The following is a 21,121-nucleotide window of genomic DNA, read 5'->3' on the forward strand; positions in this document are numbered from 1 at the left end:
GCTGATTGCCACAAATGAGGCCCAGCTTTCCTTCTCCACCTGACTGTGGCTCTCAGGTTTTTCTCCCACCATCTGGTCTGTCATTTTTCTGACATTTAAAGCATAGTGACTGCACTTCAAAAGAAAATTTCAAGGTGAACACAGTTATTTGTAAGTAAAGGTCTGCTCTCTGATCCATTTGCATCCAAAGACAGTCTGTCAATAAGCTAATTTTATGTACTTCATATGGTTTTCAGTGAATTCACTGAAATCACCTGACTGCATGATGTTGTCAAGGCTAGATAGAAAAATCTTTGACTAAAATAAGAACCTATTTTAAAATGAGAATTCTCTTGTTCAAAACACACAAACACAGGCAAAAAAGGGTAATTCTAGCTTCTGTGGTGTTCTGTGCTCAAAGCAAAGCTCTGATTTCTCTTCAAGTTATGTTTCCCAACAGTGCAAAACTCAGACAAGGCTTTTCCAGCACTTCCAGACCTAATATTCCAAGTGGTTTTTATTAACTATGGGTTTTTTTCTCTTCAACTTCACAAAGTAAAAGGAAAATTGGATCCTCAGATAATAAGAGGAATAAATACAGTGTTCCACTGCTCAGGGAGCATTTCAGTGGGAAGTGCATGCCTCAGGAGTGGTGATTTCCCAGCTACAGCAGGAAGCAGTGCCAAGTTTGGATGCTGACACTGCCCTGGTGGCTCAGGAGGAGAAGGGGAAACAAGGTTGTCCTCTCCTGCTACCTCTTCATGCTCTCCTGCTGCAGTGCCAGGTGCTTGGAGTAACACAGAGCCAGTTTTCCCACCTGTGCTGCAGGGAATACTGTAGGCAGTTAGCACAGATAAATTACAGGCAGCTAGTAATTCCTTTTTTTGTCCCCTTTGCTGCCAGGAATTGTTCTGATTAACATGAAATTCCGTTTTCATGGTGGATTAATGATAATAATCAAAGCTAAAGTCCTGGTGCAAATCTTAATTTCATAATTTTCAATTACTAAAACACAGTACTAATAACCCATTAAGTTGAATTCCAGGCTCATGAAGATGTAACAAGCGGCATCTGACAAGCAGAGTTTAAAATACAAGGTGATTTGAGAACATTCAGAACATAAAAGGGCTTTTCTACATCCACTTTTAATGAAAAACCTGCTCTATGAATAGAAATGGAAGTATAATGAGGATTTTTAAGTTGATCTAAGAAAATACAGGGATAAATAGAGCAAGTAAAACTGACATTTTACTTCCCAGTTATTTGTGTATCACAGAACTCCTGTCCCTACTTACAGCCACTTATGTTTCAAAATAGACCAGAAAATAAGAACAAAAGAGCCTTACAATAATTTTACTGACATAGTCTCAGTTGAAACTATGATGAAATTATGATACTTATATTAATTTTTCATTTCTTGCATGCCTAAAAGTACAATAAAAAGACACTCAAGTAATCTTTACACTTAAGGAAGGAAAGTTGAGCTCATCTGTTTCCTTTTAATTCTACAACTTGCAAATTATCACTGGCAGTGCACTTGTTTGATAAAAAATGATGTTAAATGATTTTTAATGTGCAGTTTTTCAGATTTTATACAACAGTGTGAAATTGACATAAAGTATAGTTTTTACTTGGGAGGAGATCTGCTTCAAGATAACTTCCAAACACTTTATGCATGAGGAAAATAATTTAAAACGAATTTACCAAACTAAAATTAACATACATGGATTCCATATATTAACATTGTCCCAGTCCTTAGTAAGATCCAAATTTCCAACACAGAGACTATTTATATAATTTCTAGTGTGTCCATATCTTCTTAAATTGGAAGAAATATGTTTAGAAAAGAAACCTGATCCACAAGAACATATAATGGGGATAGATTAACTTCAATTATGCTACTTGAAATAAAACATTCATTATATAATGGATGAAATATCCATTATATTAAGCTACTGGGTGGCAAGCATTAAATCAAATTCAGACTTCTACATACTCTGTATCCGTAGTAAAGTGTTGTAACATATTAAACAGATCTTTATTTTAAAATCTGCTTTCCATTCCTGTATGAAGTGCCTCCCATGAGCCAGTTGGGAGTTATGAGGAGCCCTGTCTCTTTTGGTACTGTATCCTGAGCTTTTCCAGCTGCTCCACACACTGTGTCTGGGCCAGCTTCAGCGTTCGGTTCTCCTCTGTCAGCTGTGCGTACTCCTTAGCCAGCCGAGCAGCATCCATGCTTTCTTTTTCCACTTGCTCCAGTCTGGCAATCAGCTCCTTTCTGACAATTATGACAAAAAACCCAATTATTAAAAATGGCAGCAGGCAAAAATTTGTTGTCCTGTGTCAGGTCAAAGATGGGCTGTGTGTTGTGAACTTACTTTTTATTACTTGAACTGGTGTGAAACGTGGACCTAGAAAATTAATTTTTTAGAGACCTGTTTTTTCCTTTTGTGAAAAATGCCAATCACTTGTTTCTAAAATTTTAAAAGTTTAATAGTAATAAAATGGTTATAAAAATAGCAACATAATTAGAGTAATAATAATTTGGACAATTTGAATTAGGCCAATATGAGACAAAAGAAACAACGGATGTTTGGGTACCTTTTTCTGAGCATCACAAGCCTGAAAAAGGACACCCGTTAACAGAGGTTTAACGCTTAAAAACAACAGCCTGTTGCATATTCATACACCTCATACATGATGCATAAATTCCATTCAAACAAAGGATTCTGTCTGGTCAGTGTCAGCTTCTTCCTCTGAATCCTAACAGCACCTTCGAGGTGGGAAGAAGTTCGTTTCTTCTGATAATGGGGCAATAAATTTTTTTTCTCTGAAAGATTTAGGTGTCCTGTGGCTGCTATCTCAGAGTGAGTCCTTTCTTTAAAAAAGTAACTTACATAGCATAGTTTCTATTCTAACGTTTTGTTATAACCTAAAACTCTATTTAACACGCTACTTAAGAAAATTAATACAGCATAACTTTCTAACATAACACATATAATATTCATTTTCATATTTGTTAAAAGCCAATCATAAAATACATATTTTTCACACTTTTAAAAGACTAAGCTTCCAAGATCTTGGATTGGTTTGCTGTTCAGTGGCCAAGCCTGAAAAATGCTGTGTCCATGTGTCTGTATTTGGGACCGTTCAGCAGACAAGAAGGCTTTGGGGAGACCTTAGAGCCCCTTCCACTACCAGAAGGGGCTCCAACAGAGCTGGAGAGGGACTCTTGACACAGGTGACAAGACAGGGGAATGGCTTTAAAAAGAAAGAGAGCAGGAAATGGGATATTGGGAAGAAATTCTTCCCTCTGAGGGTGATGAAGCCCTGGCACAGGTTGCCCAGAGAAGCTGTGGCTGCCCCATCCCTGGAAGTGTTCAAGGCCAGGTTGGATGTGGCTTGGAGCAGCCTGGTCTAGTGGAAGGTGTCCCTGCCCATGGCAGGGGGGTGGAGCTCGATGAGTTTTAAGGTCCCTTCCAATCAAAACTATTCTATTGATTGGATAATTCTGTGATCTCTAACTTCAGTAAGAGTTGAGCACACACTTCACGGTGGAGAATCAAGTTCCTAGAGATGACTTGCTAATACTTTCCCAGAAGAATAACAATTTATTTTTCTCTCGATACCAGGTATCACTGAAAGAGAGTGAGGTGTTTTTGTTTGGTTGGTTAGATTTATCAGTAATTTCTGTGAAGTGTGCCTGGTTTCCTTTTCTCTACTACAAACAAATCCAGTAAGAAGTAGGCACTGAATCTCAGCTGCATACATTGCTTCTACAATGTGTTTAGACTCAGATCTTGGCCCTATTGCTGAGGAAGAGCTGCAAAGCTGACCCCTCCTGGTCCTGTTAAGTACAGACACAAGAGGATTTAAGCTGTGACTCCTTCTGGATGAGTCACACAGTGCCCTGTATTCCCAGAGCTGGCCAGGAGCTGGAGTTTCCTGTACAGTATCAACTGAAATTACCTCAGCCCAAGCTGAGATAAAAGAGGTCTTAAAGCACGCTGAAGGCATGAGTAACTCACAGAGCACCTAATTGCTCTCCCCTTAGTCACCCACCAGGCTAGCCTGGCCTCTGGCTTTCTTTTTCCCTTTCAGTCAAAAATTCACCCATTACAGGAAGTGTCTTCTGAAAGGTTCTTTTGATCATTCTATCTCAGAGATTAGTTCATCTTTTAACTGTTCATAGCCCTGTGACTTTATTTCTCAGTCAGGTCAAAACAGTGCTTGTAGATCATCAGCGGGAAGTGGTTCATGCCTTCAGAGGGGATAGATTTCACTGCAGTCCTCAAAGGAGCCCACTAGTCAGGCTAGAGCAGGGCTTTCAGACAGGAAATTCCTAGAGATCAGCAATTCTCTTCCCACGGGTCAGAGTGTTCATGAAAAGATAACATTTCTGTGTTTGCTGATCACTTATGTTACTCGTAGCTGAAAAGCTACCACGTAGTGCAGCAAAACTGTAAATCTGGCTTTTGAAACACTTCTGTGTGGCCTTCATGTAGGATCAAGTTAACCTTCCTCTGTCTTTACTGCAGCTTTCAGTGATAGCAGAGTTTGCCCATGGTTTAGCTGACTGTTTACAGTCACAGTTGCTGCAGTTCAAGGAGTCACAAGCTAGAACAGACCCTTGGTACAGCCATTTCTACCAGCTGTGCTTCCCATAGTTTGAAAAAAAAAAGGAAAAAAAGAAAAAGAAGAGAAGAGAGCTGTTACAGGATTTTTCAATCAGCCAAAGAGGCAGCATATAGGCATCCTCCTATATGACAGCTTTGTTTTATATTACTGAGGTAAGGCAGAGCAGCTATGCTGCAGCAAAGCCTCTTCTTTTTCCTTTCCCCAGGTGACAGGTGCATTCAATCAGGCCTTTGAGAGGAAACATCAAGAGGGTATTTTTGCTCAGTAGAATTCTGTTTACATTTAACACAATACAGCTGTACAAGCTTTAAACACAGCAAGCCACTAACAGGTTCATTTCTCTGTGGCTGGGCCATTCCAGATCAACCAGTTTTCACAGAAGTCAAGACAATTTTGCTACACAGCTCCTATGCATGGGCCTGAGGCCATGGAGGAGTGAGAAATACATTCAGGGACAATGAGTTTTTTCAGCTCCAAGTGTTTGGGTTTTTTTGATTTATTGTTTGTTTTTGTTTCTCCCTGGACTTCCTCTGGAAGACCTTTATCTCTGGAGACCAAATAAGAACTTCTGCAATATTTCTTTGCAATTATTCTCTGGTGCAGTGTTGGAGTGAAGGGTTAAATTAAGCTCTTTCAAATTACGGACTGTTAAATCAGAAGTGTCCAAACACTGGATTCAGAATCCAAGGATTCTGAATTCAGAATAATTCTTCCTTACTTTTCTTACACTCATGAGCTTTTTGAATGGGAGATGCAGTGAACACACTACTACATAATCAGCATCTTAAAAGCAGGTAGACCTTTTCTGTGGGAACTTTCAGTACTTGAAAAGGAATGGTACTGACTATCCTGGACTTGAGCCAGGAGAGGCACAGACAGACAACGTGCAAACTCAGCTCTAGTAATGAAGGTCAGTTCATGCTGCTCTCCAATAATGTTCAAGCAGCACAGAAAACTTACTTCCCTCTCCCCTCCTCAGGATTTGGATTTGCTATCAAACAAACTATAAATGCATTAAAATCAAAATAAAGTCATTGCTGTAATCCACACTCTTGGACTTGCCTCACAGAAAGCAGTTTCCTTGCACTGAGGTAGTAAAATTGCCCACTTCTGAGTCAGCAGAACCTACTTAGTCCTTTCCCATCAGGATCAACACCTGTTTACAGGATAGGGTGATGTTTCAGGCTAATACTGTCAGCCTGCCACAGATCTAAAATTAGAGTACCAGGGAATTGCTAAATGTTATGAATGGTGTAGTTTAGGAAGCTCACAAAGGGATGAGGACAGTAACTAACATTTACATCTGATCTAATCCAAGATTTGAACTTAGCTTTCAGAGGTTAAAGAACACCATGCTAAGCTCTTGCACCATCTAGACCTTGTTGTGGATGCTTAATAAATAGATGTAGCACTGTGTAATCTGTGTTTTCTGTTAATGGTTACCCCAAGTTTAAATATTAACAGCAATGATAAAGTATTTTCCAAACTAGTGCTGAGATACTCAAAGCTTTGAGCCAATCTGTAACATGTACTTGAAGTGTTCTTTTTTGGGGAGGGGTTTGGGAGGCTACATTAGGGATTTGCATCATAAACCCATCAACCACAAGCAGGAGAAAAACAGAGCACTGTCTTAGGGAAGTTATTTCTCTTGTTCTGGCCTTAGTGACTAAACATGCAGAGAACAGAGCTCCTCAACACTCATATTCACAAGGAATAAATACAAAGAAAAGCAACAGACCAAGCAGATAAATCTGTCTGGAGATAAGTGTATTTAGAGATGGACTGGACACAAGGGAAACAGTTTCCAGAATATCCAGAGTACAAAGACTCAGATTTGCCTTTTCCCCACTGTGAACAAGGTATTCAGGATGATGCATCTGTGGCAGTGCAGTATCTGCTCCAACAACTGCTGTGTACTGGTGGCCAAAAGGTCATTTTCTCTTACCACATTTGGCATGGCTTTCCTGTCAGGGGGAATTATGAGACCCTGCAAGGTAACTGCTGTCTTGAGGAGACTGTCCTTGCATAAGTCTACTAATTAATTAAAAAACAACATCATTAAAGACATTAAGTCTGTTTCAATGTAAATGAAAAGGAATCTGAGATGCCAACACATAAAAGGCCATAGAATGACAGAATAGTTTGAGTTGGAAAGGACCTTCCAAAGGCAAGGACACTTCCTCTAGAAGAGGAAGTCTCTCTCTGTATCAGAAAAGCTGTAATTTTTTACTTTCTAGTATTTGGCAAGTAACATATATTTTGCATGCACGTGAGATGATGAAAAAACAGGTCTAGAATGGGAAAATAATTGAGCTAAAATGTTGCCTTTAAGGTTTACTCCAATCTTTTTCTGAAGTACCTAGAAGTCTGAAAACTACTTGTCTTCACAGTGTTGGGAAAGACTCTCAGGAAACAGTGTACCTGGAGAAACCCTCTGGGCTGAAAAGCATAGAAACAATCCTATGGTCACGAGAGCAAGCTAAAACATATGAAAGGCTCCCACAAAATGAAGCAGTCATCTCCACTGCATGTCATGGCCAAGAGGGGCAGTGGGATGCTGGATTTTGCCATCAATAGCATGTCCAGCAGGAGCAGGGCAGTGACTGTTCTGCTGTGCTGGGCATGGCTGAGGCCACTCCTCGAGTCCTGAGTTCTGGTCCAGTTCTGGTCCTCTCCCTACCAGAGAGGCACTGAGGGGCTGGAAAGTGTCCAGAGAAGGGAACAGAGCTGGGGAAGGGTCTGGAGCAGCAGGAGCTGCTGAGGGAGCTGCAGTGGCTCAGCCTGGAGAAAAGGAGGCTCAGGGGGGACCTTTTCACTCTCCACAACTCCCTGACAGGAGGGTGCAGCCAGGTGGGGGTCAGGCTCTGCTCCCAAGGAACAAGGGACAGGGAGAGAGGAAATGGCCTAAAGTTGTGTCAGGGGAGGTTCAGATTAGGTATCAGGAAAAACTTTTTAATTGAAAGGTTTGTAAAGTACTGGAATGAGTGCCCAGGGAAGTGGTTGAGTCACCATCCCTGGAGTTGTTAAAAAAACACGGGGAGGTGGCAGTGGAGAACACAGTTTAGCGGGAACAGGGAGGTAGTGCTGGGGTGGTGGTTGGACTTGATAATCCTAAAGGTCTTTTCCAATCTTAACAATTCTATGATTCTGTGTCTACTCTAATGTGTAAAAGAAGGAAAAGAAATCATATCCATGGCCAAAAGAGCGAGTGATCCTAAGCCAGGTGGTGATTGAATGATATTTTCTGTAGGGTTATATTAGAATTGTCTGGGGGAGGAAAAGGAGATAACCATGCAGTGCTAAGAATATAAGATACAGCTAGCAACCATGGCAACTCTAATATTTAACTACATAATCCAGGGTCATTATCTAGTAATAGCAATATAACAAGTGCTCAAAATAACCAGCCATCTCATCCCTTTCACCCAAAGTTAGATACCCAAAACCATCTGTTATGGAAATACGTGTGTGTTTCTGGAACATAAATTAAATTACATTCTGTGCCCTAAATGTGGTGTGTTCTCGCTTCCACACCCTTTTCTTTATTTTCAATCATGTCTCCCATTCCAGGGTAGTTTTTTCCCTTGTACTACATATTGCTGGCATAAATGTGAAGAGTGTGAGTGAAGACAGCAAACAAAACTATGATTAAATTAGCAAAAAAATCTACCCAATGTTCTTTCAAATTCTTGCTTCCTTTTTTATTCCTGAGTAACTTCTTTTCCCATCTTTAGTTGCTTTGTCATTTGATTTTCCCTTTTTTGATACTACGACCTCTTTTTCTCTCTCACATTTCCCATCTTCCTGTGAAATACTTGTCATCTTCTCTCCCACTGCCAGCCTAGTACGTTCTCTTGCCATCTATGTTGCACAAAAGAGAACAAGTAAGTAAGTTTGTTCTCACCTTGATGAAAAGCAACCCTTGTCATTTCGCTTCACTGACTTTTTACTTTGGCCATACTTGATGCTCACATCACACATCAAGCTAAGCATATTCAACGTTTTTCACTATTGTTAAAATAATGTTTTACAACTTTCTATGTCTTATAAAATAATATAAAAAACATGCCTGTATATATTATTTCATGTATGAAAGGTTACACTGAACTTTGGAGGTTGGAACAAAAATTATTAAAGGAGAATTAACTCTATTCTTTTTTTTTTCTTTTTGCAAAAAAACTCTAATACCTGTACAGATATTTGTCAGGTTAACATTATTTCTTCCTCCTAGCCAACAAATAAAAAATATTTGCTCAATCCATTTTCCTCTTTTCTCTGTCAGTCATAGCCTTCAGCATCCTGTATGTACTGTCAGCAGGCACCACAGGTACAGAAACTGCCAGGTGAGACTTGTCATTGGAATGACACAGGTGAATTGATCTGTGGAGAGAAGTTGGGAGCACTGGCAAGGATACATCCCACAGCATTTGTGATTGCCTTGGGTAAAAGTGTACACTGAAAAACACTATAAAAGATGTTTGTTCCCATTACAAGCAATGCAACCTGATCATTGTCCATTTTATCAAAATAGTATTTTAGAGAAATAGACAATAGATAGGAGGTGTAGTAGACAACTGGGAATCTTCATTTCCATACATTCAAATTCAAATGTAGAAGAAGATACCCAGAACAGGGGCAAATTTTAGAAAATTGCAAACTCCATGTTTTCAGTTTTATTGTAATTGGTTTTGAGGCTAAAACCTTGTGCATCTCATCAGATGTTTCAGACAAGTGAAAGCATTCTTCCCTTTTAAAAATGGAATATTTAATACTTCCAGTGATGAAGTAGCCAGGGCTGTCTGGGCAATGATTTCCAGTGCTCCAACATCCTCACAGGGAAGAACTCCTGAATATCCAATCCAAACCTACTCTCTATCAGTTTAAAACCATTCTGCCTTGTCCTAGCTCTACATGCCCTTGTAAATAATCTCTCTCCCTCTTTCCTGCAGGCTCCTTTCAGGTAGCAAAAGGCCACAATTATAAGGTGCATATATAAGTATATACATATGTAAGAATATACACATGTATTCTTATATATATATACACTTATATGTACACAACAATGCAAAACATGCATGCCACCCCAGCCATTATAATCCAATCTTCATTCAGTATATGCTAGTCCCTAAACTGCGTTTAACTCTTTTACTGTAAGTGCTGAGAATGTTTTTAGGCATAAATCAGTGAATATGACAGCAAAACTCCCTTTGACTCCTTTGCCTCCACACTTAATACTCCCTTTCTATCTAGTTTTAGATAAAAATCAAGGCTGTCCTGTTCAGGTCTGTTTGCTTACATGTGTGTAAAGTTACATGTGTCCTAATTACTTTCTAATCCACCTTTCAATTTCAACCAAGCCATGTGGTGAAGAGGTCCTAATTAGTTTCTGGAGGTTTCTGCTCCAGAAAGGAAAGATATGCAATGGGGGAAGGCATGAGACCCGCTCCAAAATACTACAAAATGGATAATCTACTTGGAGGAAGGAATTATAAACAATCCACATCTGGAGGAAAAATATCTTCAATTTGCACTTGCAGGTTGTTAAACCTCAAAATCAGGCAACCACAGTGCACCAGCTTGTTGGAAATTAAACATCTTTGATCCCAGTGCTGTAGGATCACTTTTTCAGATTAAGACACATGGGAGGTGTGTAAGGTGCTGCCCTGATATTTATGTTTAGGCATTTCACAGCTATACAGCATGTGAACAAAAGGCTACAAATATGTAATTAGAAAGTACATGTGGGTCTCAAGAATATAATTCCATGTGTTGCCTTATACAGCCACTCATAACATCTGTTCACTGGGGCATGGAATTCCCAGAACAGGTTCAGCAAAGACAGCAGTGGTGGAAGCTTCCTGACATTGTTCCACTGTTGACATCCACTGGTGGAATGAAGGAAAATGCCAGCCTGAAGCCTTTTAATTCATCCAAGATAAGCACCACTGAGAGGCTAACCTGGGCTCAGAGGTTGGTTAGGATAATTGTGAGTTCAGGTAAATAATTTTGTGCATGTACCTGCCATTCTAAAGAAAAAACCCATTTCTAATTTAGCTAGTACCACAGACTTATAGATTAAAAAAAATTGCATTCAAACAGCATTTTTTTTTTATTTCCAGAAAGTGCAAAAATATATGTGAATGTGAATTTTCATGGTCTCCAAGCATTCTTCATAAACAGGCATAACTGATTCAGGGTTGTGCCAATAATATTAATGATGGATTTATATTAGTAGACTCTAAAACAAAATGATTGAAGGCTACCTTTGGTGTTTATACAACTAAACTCAAGCACTTAAACAATCATTTAATATTTTATATTGTGCTTGGATTTTCAGAGTAGACAAAGACACATGGTTTCCACTGAATTGATTGCTAAATACATATGAAAGCAGCTTATATCAAACAACCTAATTTGAAAAATCATTGCAAATTAAAAAAAAAATACTTATCTTCTAATCTTTTAAAAAATACTAATTACTTTTGATTGGCCAAGTTCAATTAATGGTGAATCAAATGCAAACGCTGCAAATATGAATCAAATGCAAAATGCATTTTTCCATGATATTGGACATCATCTTTTTTAGCTTTTGTTCCAGTCTGTCAGCATCTGAGTGCCACACTGATCCTTCAGTGGAAGGGGGAAATTTCAACTAGCCTTGGCACTTTAGGCAAAAAGTAACTCTATTATGGCTCTAGCCATCAGCCCAGATAAAGACATCTCACTTTCTTACCCTGCATAGTTTGGATTCAGGGAGTTCTTTGGCTGTCTTGTAAGACTACAGGATTGCAAGTTTCCCTCTTGCTTCTGCAGCTGGAGATTCCCATGGATGCAAACTTGGCTGAATTGCAGGGTCAGCTGGGCAGAGATTTCACTGTTCACCTTCTTTTCTCTCTCTGGATTTCTTTTTCAGGTTTCTTGTGGAAAGGGACTGACAGCCACAGAGTGCACTTTGCCATTTAATAGTCAGGCAAAAGATGACAGGGCTGTGAGTACAGACCATAGACAAGGAAAAAAGCCTCCAGCTTATTCACTTTGGGTAAGAACACCTGAGATGCCAATGTACCAGTGTACACAAAAACAAAGCACCTCACAGAAACATGTTTACTAATATTGTCAAGTATTCCAAGCCTAAATGAGGATCCACTTTGTTCTTCATCAAAGCGTGCAATGTTTATTGAGAAAACTAAAATTGAAAAGGAACCTACACCAGATGAACTGGATTGTTATGTGACCTGGAGGCTGCCAGTGAAGCTTTTAAGGGACACCCACAAAGCTGAACTGTGACAGCCCTTAGTGGCCTCAGCTGATCCTGTAGAGCAGTGGCCAACTTGTGCTCTACTGTGCCCATCAGGCAGAGGCAGGAAATCACAGGATCATAGGGTGGCTTGGGTTAGAAGGGACCCCCAGGGCAATCCAGTTCCAACCCCAGGTTGGGGGACACCTTCCACTATTCCAGGTTGCTCCAAGCCCTGTCCAACCTGACCTTTAACTCTTCCAGGGATGAGGCAGCCACAGCTTCTCTGGACAACCTGTGCCAGGGCTTCAACACCCTCAGAGGGAAGAATTTCTTCCCAATATCCCATCTATCCCTGCCCTCTGTCAGTTTGAAGGCATTCCTCTCGTCCTGTCACTCCAGGCCCTTATAAATAGTCTCTCTCCATCTTTCTTCTGGGCTTCCTTCAGATACTGGAAGGCCACAGTTATAATATATGTATAAATAAGCATACACATATATAAGCATATATGTATAGAAGGTCAGAAATGACAATGTTAAGTTGTCATGTTTCAAACAGGGTTTTGCAAAGAGAATATAGGACAGTAAATCTTTGGGGAAAGTTACTCACTTTCTTTCTTCCAGCAGAGCAATTTCTTTCTTGACCTCGTGGTACTCTTCTGCTATTTTGCAGTGCTGTTTATACACCTGCATAGATTCCTTAGAGTCATGACAAGGAGGCAGAGGCTTTATGAAAAAAAAGAAGAAAAAAACTCCACTGTTTTTTGAATGAAATATTAGTTTAAACCCCACATATTTTGAAAGATACAATATTTATCTGAATTCCTGTGAGAATACCTAAAGAATTTTTTCCCTTAACTGCAGTATATGGCCAACTATTCCTAGTGATGGCCTTTCAAGGAAGGAAAAAACCCAAACCAGTTCCCTGCAAAAAATATGTGTGAAACTTCAAACATTGTGAGAATTTTCAGAACTCTCCTTGTCAGCTTTGCAAAATATCCCTGAAGATTTTTCAAAGAAGGATTTCTCCCTTGAAATCCTCCTCCCAAGGATTTCTCCCTTGCCTTCCTCTTTTTCAGCTAGAGTGATATGGAAATGCTAAAGCTGATGCATTGATCAGATCTATCATATTCATCTTTACACTGCCAGGAGCTGACACCATTGCAGCAACATCACCTTTTATTCAATGCCTACTGAATGTAATAAATATGGCAAATAAAACCAAGCTGTCCTAGGACTCCTTATGTAAATTTCATCAAAATTCTTGAAAATACATGTTGGTTAAATGTAGGTGATCTTTGCTCCTTAAAAAAGAATGCGTCTTAATTCAGGCTTCAGGTTTAATTGTCACATTTTGGTTATAACGCTTTCAGGAAGCATTTTTAAGTTCTTAGCCATGAATCTATTGACTGTAAATGAACTCCAAATAACATGCTTGAGCCACCTGTTTAAAGTAAAAGGAAACACTTAAAATAGTTCATTTACTGCCCATTTAAATAACATCCAATTGCCTTTCACAATATTAGCAGATTGTTTTGCATTTCTTGCTGTCCTGCCTTGACTCTTCTGTGTACTATAATATTCCCTTAATGACATTTTTAGGAAAAGAAAAGCCCAAGTAGTCAGACTTTTCCTATTTATGATCTTATAATCCTTTGTTTAATCTAAACTGATAACTTAAATTTTACCAAACATATTCAGAGACAAAGATTAAAAACATTTTTGTTCAGGAGACAGGGTGAGCTGGCTTCAGACATAACCCAAAGCACAGATGTAAGCAATGTATGGAGCTTGCAAGTACTTGTAGCTGGTATGTGATTCCTCACTGAAATTTTAACAGACACTCATATTCCATAGTCTAAATATAAAACTGCTGCAGCAGAATTGTTTCACAGCACATTGTTTCATTCTCCCTGATCTTGGAGATTTTGGGAACCCAGGGAAAGGGCAGCCCAATACTTGATTAATCTAATCCCTAGAAAAGGGCTTTTAATTGCATTTCAGTGTGGATGAGCAAGAGCACCATTCATATAGCCACCCAAATAATAAGCATAAATTTAGCAGGACTGAATATAGAAGTCTCAGTGCTCTAATCCAAGAATGTGTGGATGAGCCAAAGCAGCATCTCTGCTATCTCCCAGAGATCAGCCACCAAGTGTGTCACAATAAAACAATTTTGAACAGTACCAAGGGGAAAGTCCCCAAACAGTGATACTTCAGAAGAAAAACACAACAAAACAAAGCAGAAAAGAACTTGGATTTGCTTCCAATTTAGTTTCCACTAATCTAGCTGGTTTAAACCAGTTTAAAAATTAAAACAGTGCTCAGTTTCTATATTCCAGCTTCCCACTCAAAAGATATATATAGAGAGCTAAAAATTATCAAGTCATGCTGAAACTTAGTATCTGAGGCTCACTTAGAACCAGTTGCTGACTTTTAAACCCCTTCCTATTATTGTTTCCTCTTCAGTGACATTTTCTCTTACTCTGATATTTTAGCACTTAAATTAAACTTAAAACAAATTAAACAATCAGTTTACTAATTTCTATTCATAAAACTCTTTTCAGTTTGTCTGAGGGTAGTAAGCAAGAATCTTTTAAATTATTAGTGTATATTTCTTTAAAATGTTACAATAAATGTTACAATGTTTTCAAATGACAAGGTAGAATATCATTGGATCATATCATAGAGTGGTTTGGATTGGAAAGGACCTTCAAGAGCATCAATTTCTAGCCCCTCTGCTATGGACAGGGACACCTTCCACCAGGCCAGGTTGCTCCAAGCCCCGTTCAACCTGGCCTTGAACACTTCCAGGGATGGGGCAGCCAGAAGTGGAGAATTGGGTTTGCTCCTTTGTAATTTGAAAACTACTAAGAAAGGCTCCAGAGATATTATCTACAGCATCCATGAGTGGTTTCTTGTCAATAGCATATGAAACAGGTTTATTTAGCAAACACTTTCTCTTGTAGTGGGAAAAGGAGAGATACAAATCTCCATTCCACGTGGAAGGACTTTTTTAAGAGCCTGTGGCCAGGCAGTGGGAAGTACTGCAGATACTGCAGCACAGAATGCCCAGTGGCATTCCATGAAGTCTGTATAACATCTTTATGTTAAGGGATTGCTAGTTTACCAAGGTGACTAATTTCAGAAGGCCTTAATAAAGTTCAATTTGCAGTATGCTTTATTTTTTTTCCACTCAGAAGTAAACAGCCGTACTTCACTTTCCTCTTAGAACAGCCTGAGCTTGCTGTACCTTGCCTGTTCCATAAATTAATATAAATAAAAGCATACCTGCTAGACAAGCAAAAAACATCCCTGCCAAAGTAGGTTACAACAGCTTCTACTTTTAATCCTGTTTACTTCAGGCTTCAGTGTCATCCACCCTCATTTTCCTGTGCTGGCAAAATATGCACATGCAGCATCTCTATCTTGTTCACAGAGCTAGGACAAAAGCTACAGCTGTAAGTTATACTGGTGGTCTGTCCTCTTTAGCCTGATTTTCAACAAAGTCTGATTTTTCCTTGTATTTTGTTGAGTAACTCACTGTAACATTGAGAAATGTTCTACAGAATTCAGCAAGTAGACACGAAGAGATCCATTTATAGACCATCCTGAAGCTGCACATATATATGTAGATCTTTACAAGACAAATGTGCTGTTTATTTAGACTTTTGTTCAGTATCCAGACATGAAAGATATTGGAATATGACATGCAAAAGCAGTTCAAGAAGAAACAGAAAATCACAGAACGTTTGGGTTGGAAGGGACTTGCTTTCCTTGCACGAGAGGGGCTCCATTCCTTTAATCATCTGGGCAGCCTCCTCTCTGCCTGCTTTTTAAAGCAGGTTGAAGGAGGTCCTCTAAATAAAATCTTTGCTGGAGTGACACAGAATGAAAATTTTCAGTTCAGATTTGGGCTTTTTTTTTTGCTTCACTCACATGACAAGTTCTTTTTGCCTTGCCATATGAAAATCAGCATTCCATATCCACAAAAGCTGATTAGTTGGCAGTGCCACTCAACTGTTCTAAAGCTTTAAAACAATTGATATTTTAATTCACCATCATTGCACTTATGTGTTTAACTGTGAAAAAAAATTAAAAGTTTCCCCTGAAAAAGTGGAAGTTTCAAGAAAAAATTGTACCAGGCAGTTTTTCCAGCTCCTGTGAACTTGTCTAAAAGTCTTCAGCACTGATCTAATCAAAGAATGGTGCCTTGCTTTTTGTAAATTTGGTAACTTTCAGCTGAACTCTTCTGGAAAAGTGGAAAATCCAATGCTAATATTTTGAATGTGGTCTGTGTTCATTATTTGGCCTTGTGCACTCTTCTATGATAGAAGAACCCACATGGTGCCAAGCAAAAATAGCAATTGCAGCTACCTTTTGTTGTGCCACTGGAACTCTTCCACCACTTTCAGATACCCATCTTAGGCTGCACCTAGTCTAGTCTAGTTTTACTATGAAAGTAAACAGTTCTCTTTCTTCCAAACAATTCAGGTCAACTGGATGAGAGCAATTGTGAGTTTTGCTCTCCTTCCTGGAAGATTTTCCATTCTTTTGTAACCTTAATATGATGCTCGGACTTGGTGAACATGCATACATGTTAACATACATGCATAAAATGGTCTTACATAATCTAAGACCAAAGTTATCACAGCAGCATTACAGGAGACTGATCAAGTTCATAGGCAATCAGATGTAATTATAGAGCAACACAGTCCTCTAGGAATTCTCATGGAAACCAATACATAGTAAAAAAATTACAGCATCCTCTTTAAAAACACAGTATGCTTTTAAACTTTCTAAAATTAATTTAGAATTTTGAATTTTAGAATTTAGAATTTTGTGTCTAACAAAAATCCTGGCATTCAGTAGAAGTAATTAAAGCTCCAGAGTAAACAAGGTTTCTGCTAAATGCTTATATTACATTTAATAATACAGCACACAGCACACTGCCCCTTTCAAAACATTTGCATTACTTCTTTTATATGAGCATTTTCTACTAAAGTGAGAAAAACTATCCTTTGAGTTAAGGTTGGATGTTATAAATGGCTGGAGCTTTTTCTCTGTTTCAACGATTTTATAGTCATCTAATGACACAGATTTGTAACACGAAATACGACATAAATGTGTCTCAAGCTCACAATTTCATGAGACAAGATCACAGAACCATTGAATTGTTTTGTGTTGGAAAGGACTTTAAAGATATCTCCTTCCAACCCCTCTGCCAGGGACACCTTCCACTAGACCAAGTTGCTCAGAGCCCCATCTAACCTGTTTTTCAGAGATAAAGAACCATAGAACACCCTGTGTATCCATATGTGACTTGTGTTCTTCCCTCTTCAGGATCAAGCTCTCAGCTGGAATAAAGATTTTGATGGGGAACAGAGAGATGAACTGAGCAAGTCACAGGAAGTGTTGGAATGGGACAGGCAGTGCACAGGGCACAGCAGTGCAGGTATGAACACCAGACACCCTCCTCCCCATTCAGTGACCTGAACAACAAGGCCTTGGATGCTGATGTATGTTTCTAAATACAGCAGATAACCCATAGTAAAATTTCTGTCAGAGGGGTCACTGTGCAGCTAATCAAGGAAGTGCCTTCCAAGGACCCATCCAGACAAAGCAAAGGTTAAAGTTTTCCAGTGGCAGAGTGCCAGGTGTAGCCAGCCCACCCTTGCTGCACTGCCCACTGCATGGCACACACACAGGAGAGGGGAAAAACACCAAAGCTCAAAGAAGCAGGTATTGCTTGTCAGTGGGAGGAGAATAAACTCCAATACTGCAGATAAAAGGAATTGAAAACAAGAAATTTATTAAAATGAGGGTTTTTTTTCACTGATAACCTAGCAGGAAGTTATTTTAGTTGTGTATGTGTTTTTTTTTTTAATAATAAAGCTGCAAATATAGCTTAAACTGACCTGTTCTCATATGAAGGGCTTTCACATCTGGTTGACCACAAACCACATATAAATTTTGATTTAAAGTAGCTATTTTTTTTACAAATTTCTTCTTGGAATGTGTAGAAAAATGTAACATTCAAAAAATTAATTTGAAAATAAAACATGTCAGTCTGAAGCTAAGTAGTACATCAGAACACACAGACTGATCATTTTTATTCTTTGGAAAGAAGCTGCAACTAGAACCATCCTTTAGTAAGAGAATTAGCTTTTTTGCTAAGTCTCCTAGAAAGACCTTCTCTCCAGGCAATTCCACACCCACCTCTGTAGAGCTGGGTGCTTGGACAGCAGGGTTTGTTACCCTGCCAAGGGGAGGCTGCACTGAACTTTGCCCTGCCATTTGATACTGCTGCCCAGGGAATAGGTATGGAAGAATTGTGGGAGGAAAAGTGGGACCACTAGGTAATTCTGCTCAAATAGCCAAGTTGTCTGCCAAGGCCTAACATAGGAGGCCGAGAGCTTGAAGCCTAAAACAGAGGTGCAAATTGCTTGGTACTCAGGCTGTGGTCTGCTGCCTGCATGCATAGAATTCTAAGGCTCTGATTTTCCAAGTGACTTGCTGAACTTACATAGCTTTCAAGCTGCTTTCAAAATCCAACTTAAAGATCAGCTAATTCAGGCTTTTTGTTTGTTTTTAAAACAGGTTTCAAAATTTTCCTTTGTATGCTTGAAATCTGTAAAGTTATTACTTTTTTTTTTAAGGTGCCTATTACTGTATAGCCACATAACCCGCATTTATAGTTTGCTTCTTTAAATAAAATTCAAATGGTTTTGACTGTATTTATGGCACACTGATGAAAATCTTGTGGCTCTCTTATATGACATTTTTATTATGAACATATGTACCAGCTTTCTCACAAACACAAGCATTTCAGGCTGCTATTGCCCCAGCTGATTAAAAGGTTCATTTACACGACACTTCATGTGTGTGCTCTGTATTAGGCACTTCAGGACAGAAAAAAGCATGGATGGAATGACAAGGGACACCACCATTCACTACTTCTGCAGGTCCTGGTGAAGCCCATCTTACCTGTTTCTGTAATACAGGAGCTACCTGTTTCAAAGCTGGCATGAATTGCAAGCACATGCCATAGAGGTCTGACAAACCCGCAGCAGTTTGGATTGCAGCGATTGAAAAAACCACAGTTAATAAGAAATGTAATAAGGTAAATAATAACTTGGTAACAGCTACTGCTTGTTTGAAATTTTAAAGCAGATTGAAAATACTGTAATTACATTAAATAGTCATCACATGAAACTGTGATCCAGATTGACAAAAGCAAGGCAATTCAAGTGCTTATTGCTAAATTTGAATGCTATGTTATCTCTGCATCAGCTCAGAGCCCTGCATTGATTTCACTGCCCTTGGATGAACATAAGGCATTGCAATATAAACATGCACATAAGCTTGGAACAAAAGGATTAAGTGCTACCACAAATTTTACACTTTTAAGAGGTTGAGTCAGACAGGTAGTTCTCATAAGTTATCCTTTCAGCTATCTTGATCTTACCAAGAGAGATTATGAAGGATAATGAAAAGAAAATTACATTAACCAAAGCCTTTGATTGTTTCTTTGAATTTGTTATCATATTGAGATTATGAGAGTAAAGGAAAGTTTTCTGAAACAAATGTCAAGTACTTAACAGACCAATTGGGTACACTTAGTGCGATTGTGCTAGTGTGCACTTGAGAATTTTTACTGAAGGGCTATTACATATATCCAGAACACTTGAATGCTTCCAGAGAAGCATTTTTAGTCTATGATGAAATTCCATATTTAAAGTATATTATAGGTTCCAGAAATGTAAAAGTCATAAAAGTCTTAATAAAAAACCCATCACTTGTCCTGCAAAGTACTTATACATAATGCTAGTAATATTGTTTTTATGTCTCAATAGCAGCAATAATAATCATACTTTGCTCTTTTAGAGCAATCCTTACCTACTGGTCTTGATGCTCTTTAACAAAAAAGGTAAAAATTATTAACTTAATTTCAGAGATGGACAGAGGGATGAAGCAACTCCAGGATTAAGCAACGTGTCACTGAGAGAGTTGGAAACAAAATGCAGGTTCTTTACTTTTAATTCAATGCTCCAGCCATGAAACATGATTGCTTTTCTCAAATTGAATTCTTCTAAGGAAAAAAAATACCAGTCCTGCTTGCTGCACTGGAAGGTTAGTGGAATAAAGAGGTTAGCATACTACCTGATTCCTTTGGTCCCAAATCTTAAGCTGTTATTAATTCCTACTTATGCCTAAAAAACCTGCCCATATCCTCAGGATGAGAGGGATAGAGCAAGGAGAGTCTCTGTCATCCTCCATTCCTTTCTCAGTTATCCTTTTGGTGAGAGCAGCGGGACAGAAGCATCACCCTTGAAGCCAGCAGCCATCCCGTGCTGTCTCACAAGCTGATGGGTACAGGAAAGATGACATTATTGCACAATGAGTGGTCTACTAATGCCCTTCTCAACTTACAGTCAGGAAACAACTGCTTCAGAGTGAAATATCAGAGGAAGGCTAAATGCTCCTGGGAAAACAGATGATCTGAAGTAGTCTCCAAAAGCCAGGAAACACTCCAGAACCAGCACAGAGGAAAGGGAAATAATCCCTGGATGCAGAACTGGCTTTGTGCCTAGAGAACCATGGAGCTGCCATCAATTGCTCTCTGACCAGTATACTGGGGGCCCATCATTCTGTGCTAACAAATCAGACTGGTCACCAAAGGATTCTCTTGGAATGTGTCTGAGAAAACTGATGATATCAGTCACAGCACATCCTGCAGGCATTAGAATGTATAATGCCCCTCTCATTCCTTCTCCCATCAGTTGAACAAGAACTCTCTTCATTGCAGCACAGCAGCAGCACTGCAGGAATTGGATGGAAAATCCTAAAAGCAGGCAAGATTGTTAAAATAGTAATTTCCCTGAGGTCAGACTAAAAATATTTGTAGATCTTGAAAAAACAATATTTTCTTCTATGGATATATACAGTCTTATTAAATGTTAACAGGCTAGAAAAGCACCACTAAAAACTTCCACTATAGTGTAACAGCCAGAGGCTTTTTATAACAACAAATACAACAAATGTGAAGTAGAACTGTCATAGGAGAAGAAAAGTTTACCTGCAGCTGCTGATCTAGTTCTGGAAATGCCAAAGAGAAGTTTTCAGGGGAAGCATCATCTAAAAGGTAAACACAACGTTAAAAGTTATTGCCTGCCAAAGAGGGCATTTCAACTAATCTGTTTAATGAAGTTCTATATTGCATATATGGACAGTAATACTGGGATCCTGAAAACACCTCCACATCTT

The 21,121-nt window shown here is 39.0% G+C and overlaps 1 protein-coding gene across 1 annotated transcript in view; it reads right to left on the reverse strand.

Moving 5' to 3' along the window:
• Window positions 1-1,583: 1,583 nt before the first annotated feature.
• MAP3K7CL (MAP3K7 C-terminal like) overlaps window positions 1,584-21,121 on the reverse strand; it is a 48,603-nt gene continuing 29,065 nt past the window's right edge. The window contains exons 4-6 of the mRNA XM_050971263.1: window positions 20,934-20,992; window positions 12,465-12,580; window positions 1,584-2,257 (exon numbers count right to left, since the gene is read on the reverse strand). Of these exons, the coding sequence (XP_050827220.1) occupies window positions 2,077-2,257; window positions 12,465-12,580; window positions 20,934-20,992 (356 nt within the window). The 3' untranslated portion in view covers window positions 1,584-2,076. The remainder of the gene's footprint in view (window positions 2,258-12,464; window positions 12,581-20,933; window positions 20,993-21,121) is intronic.

The sequence above is a fragment of the Serinus canaria genome, chromosome 1, assembly GCF_022539315.1.
Source record: "Serinus canaria isolate serCan28SL12 chromosome 1, serCan2020, whole genome shotgun sequence".
Classification (NCBI taxonomy): domain Eukaryota; kingdom Metazoa; phylum Chordata; class Aves; order Passeriformes; family Fringillidae; genus Serinus; species Serinus canaria.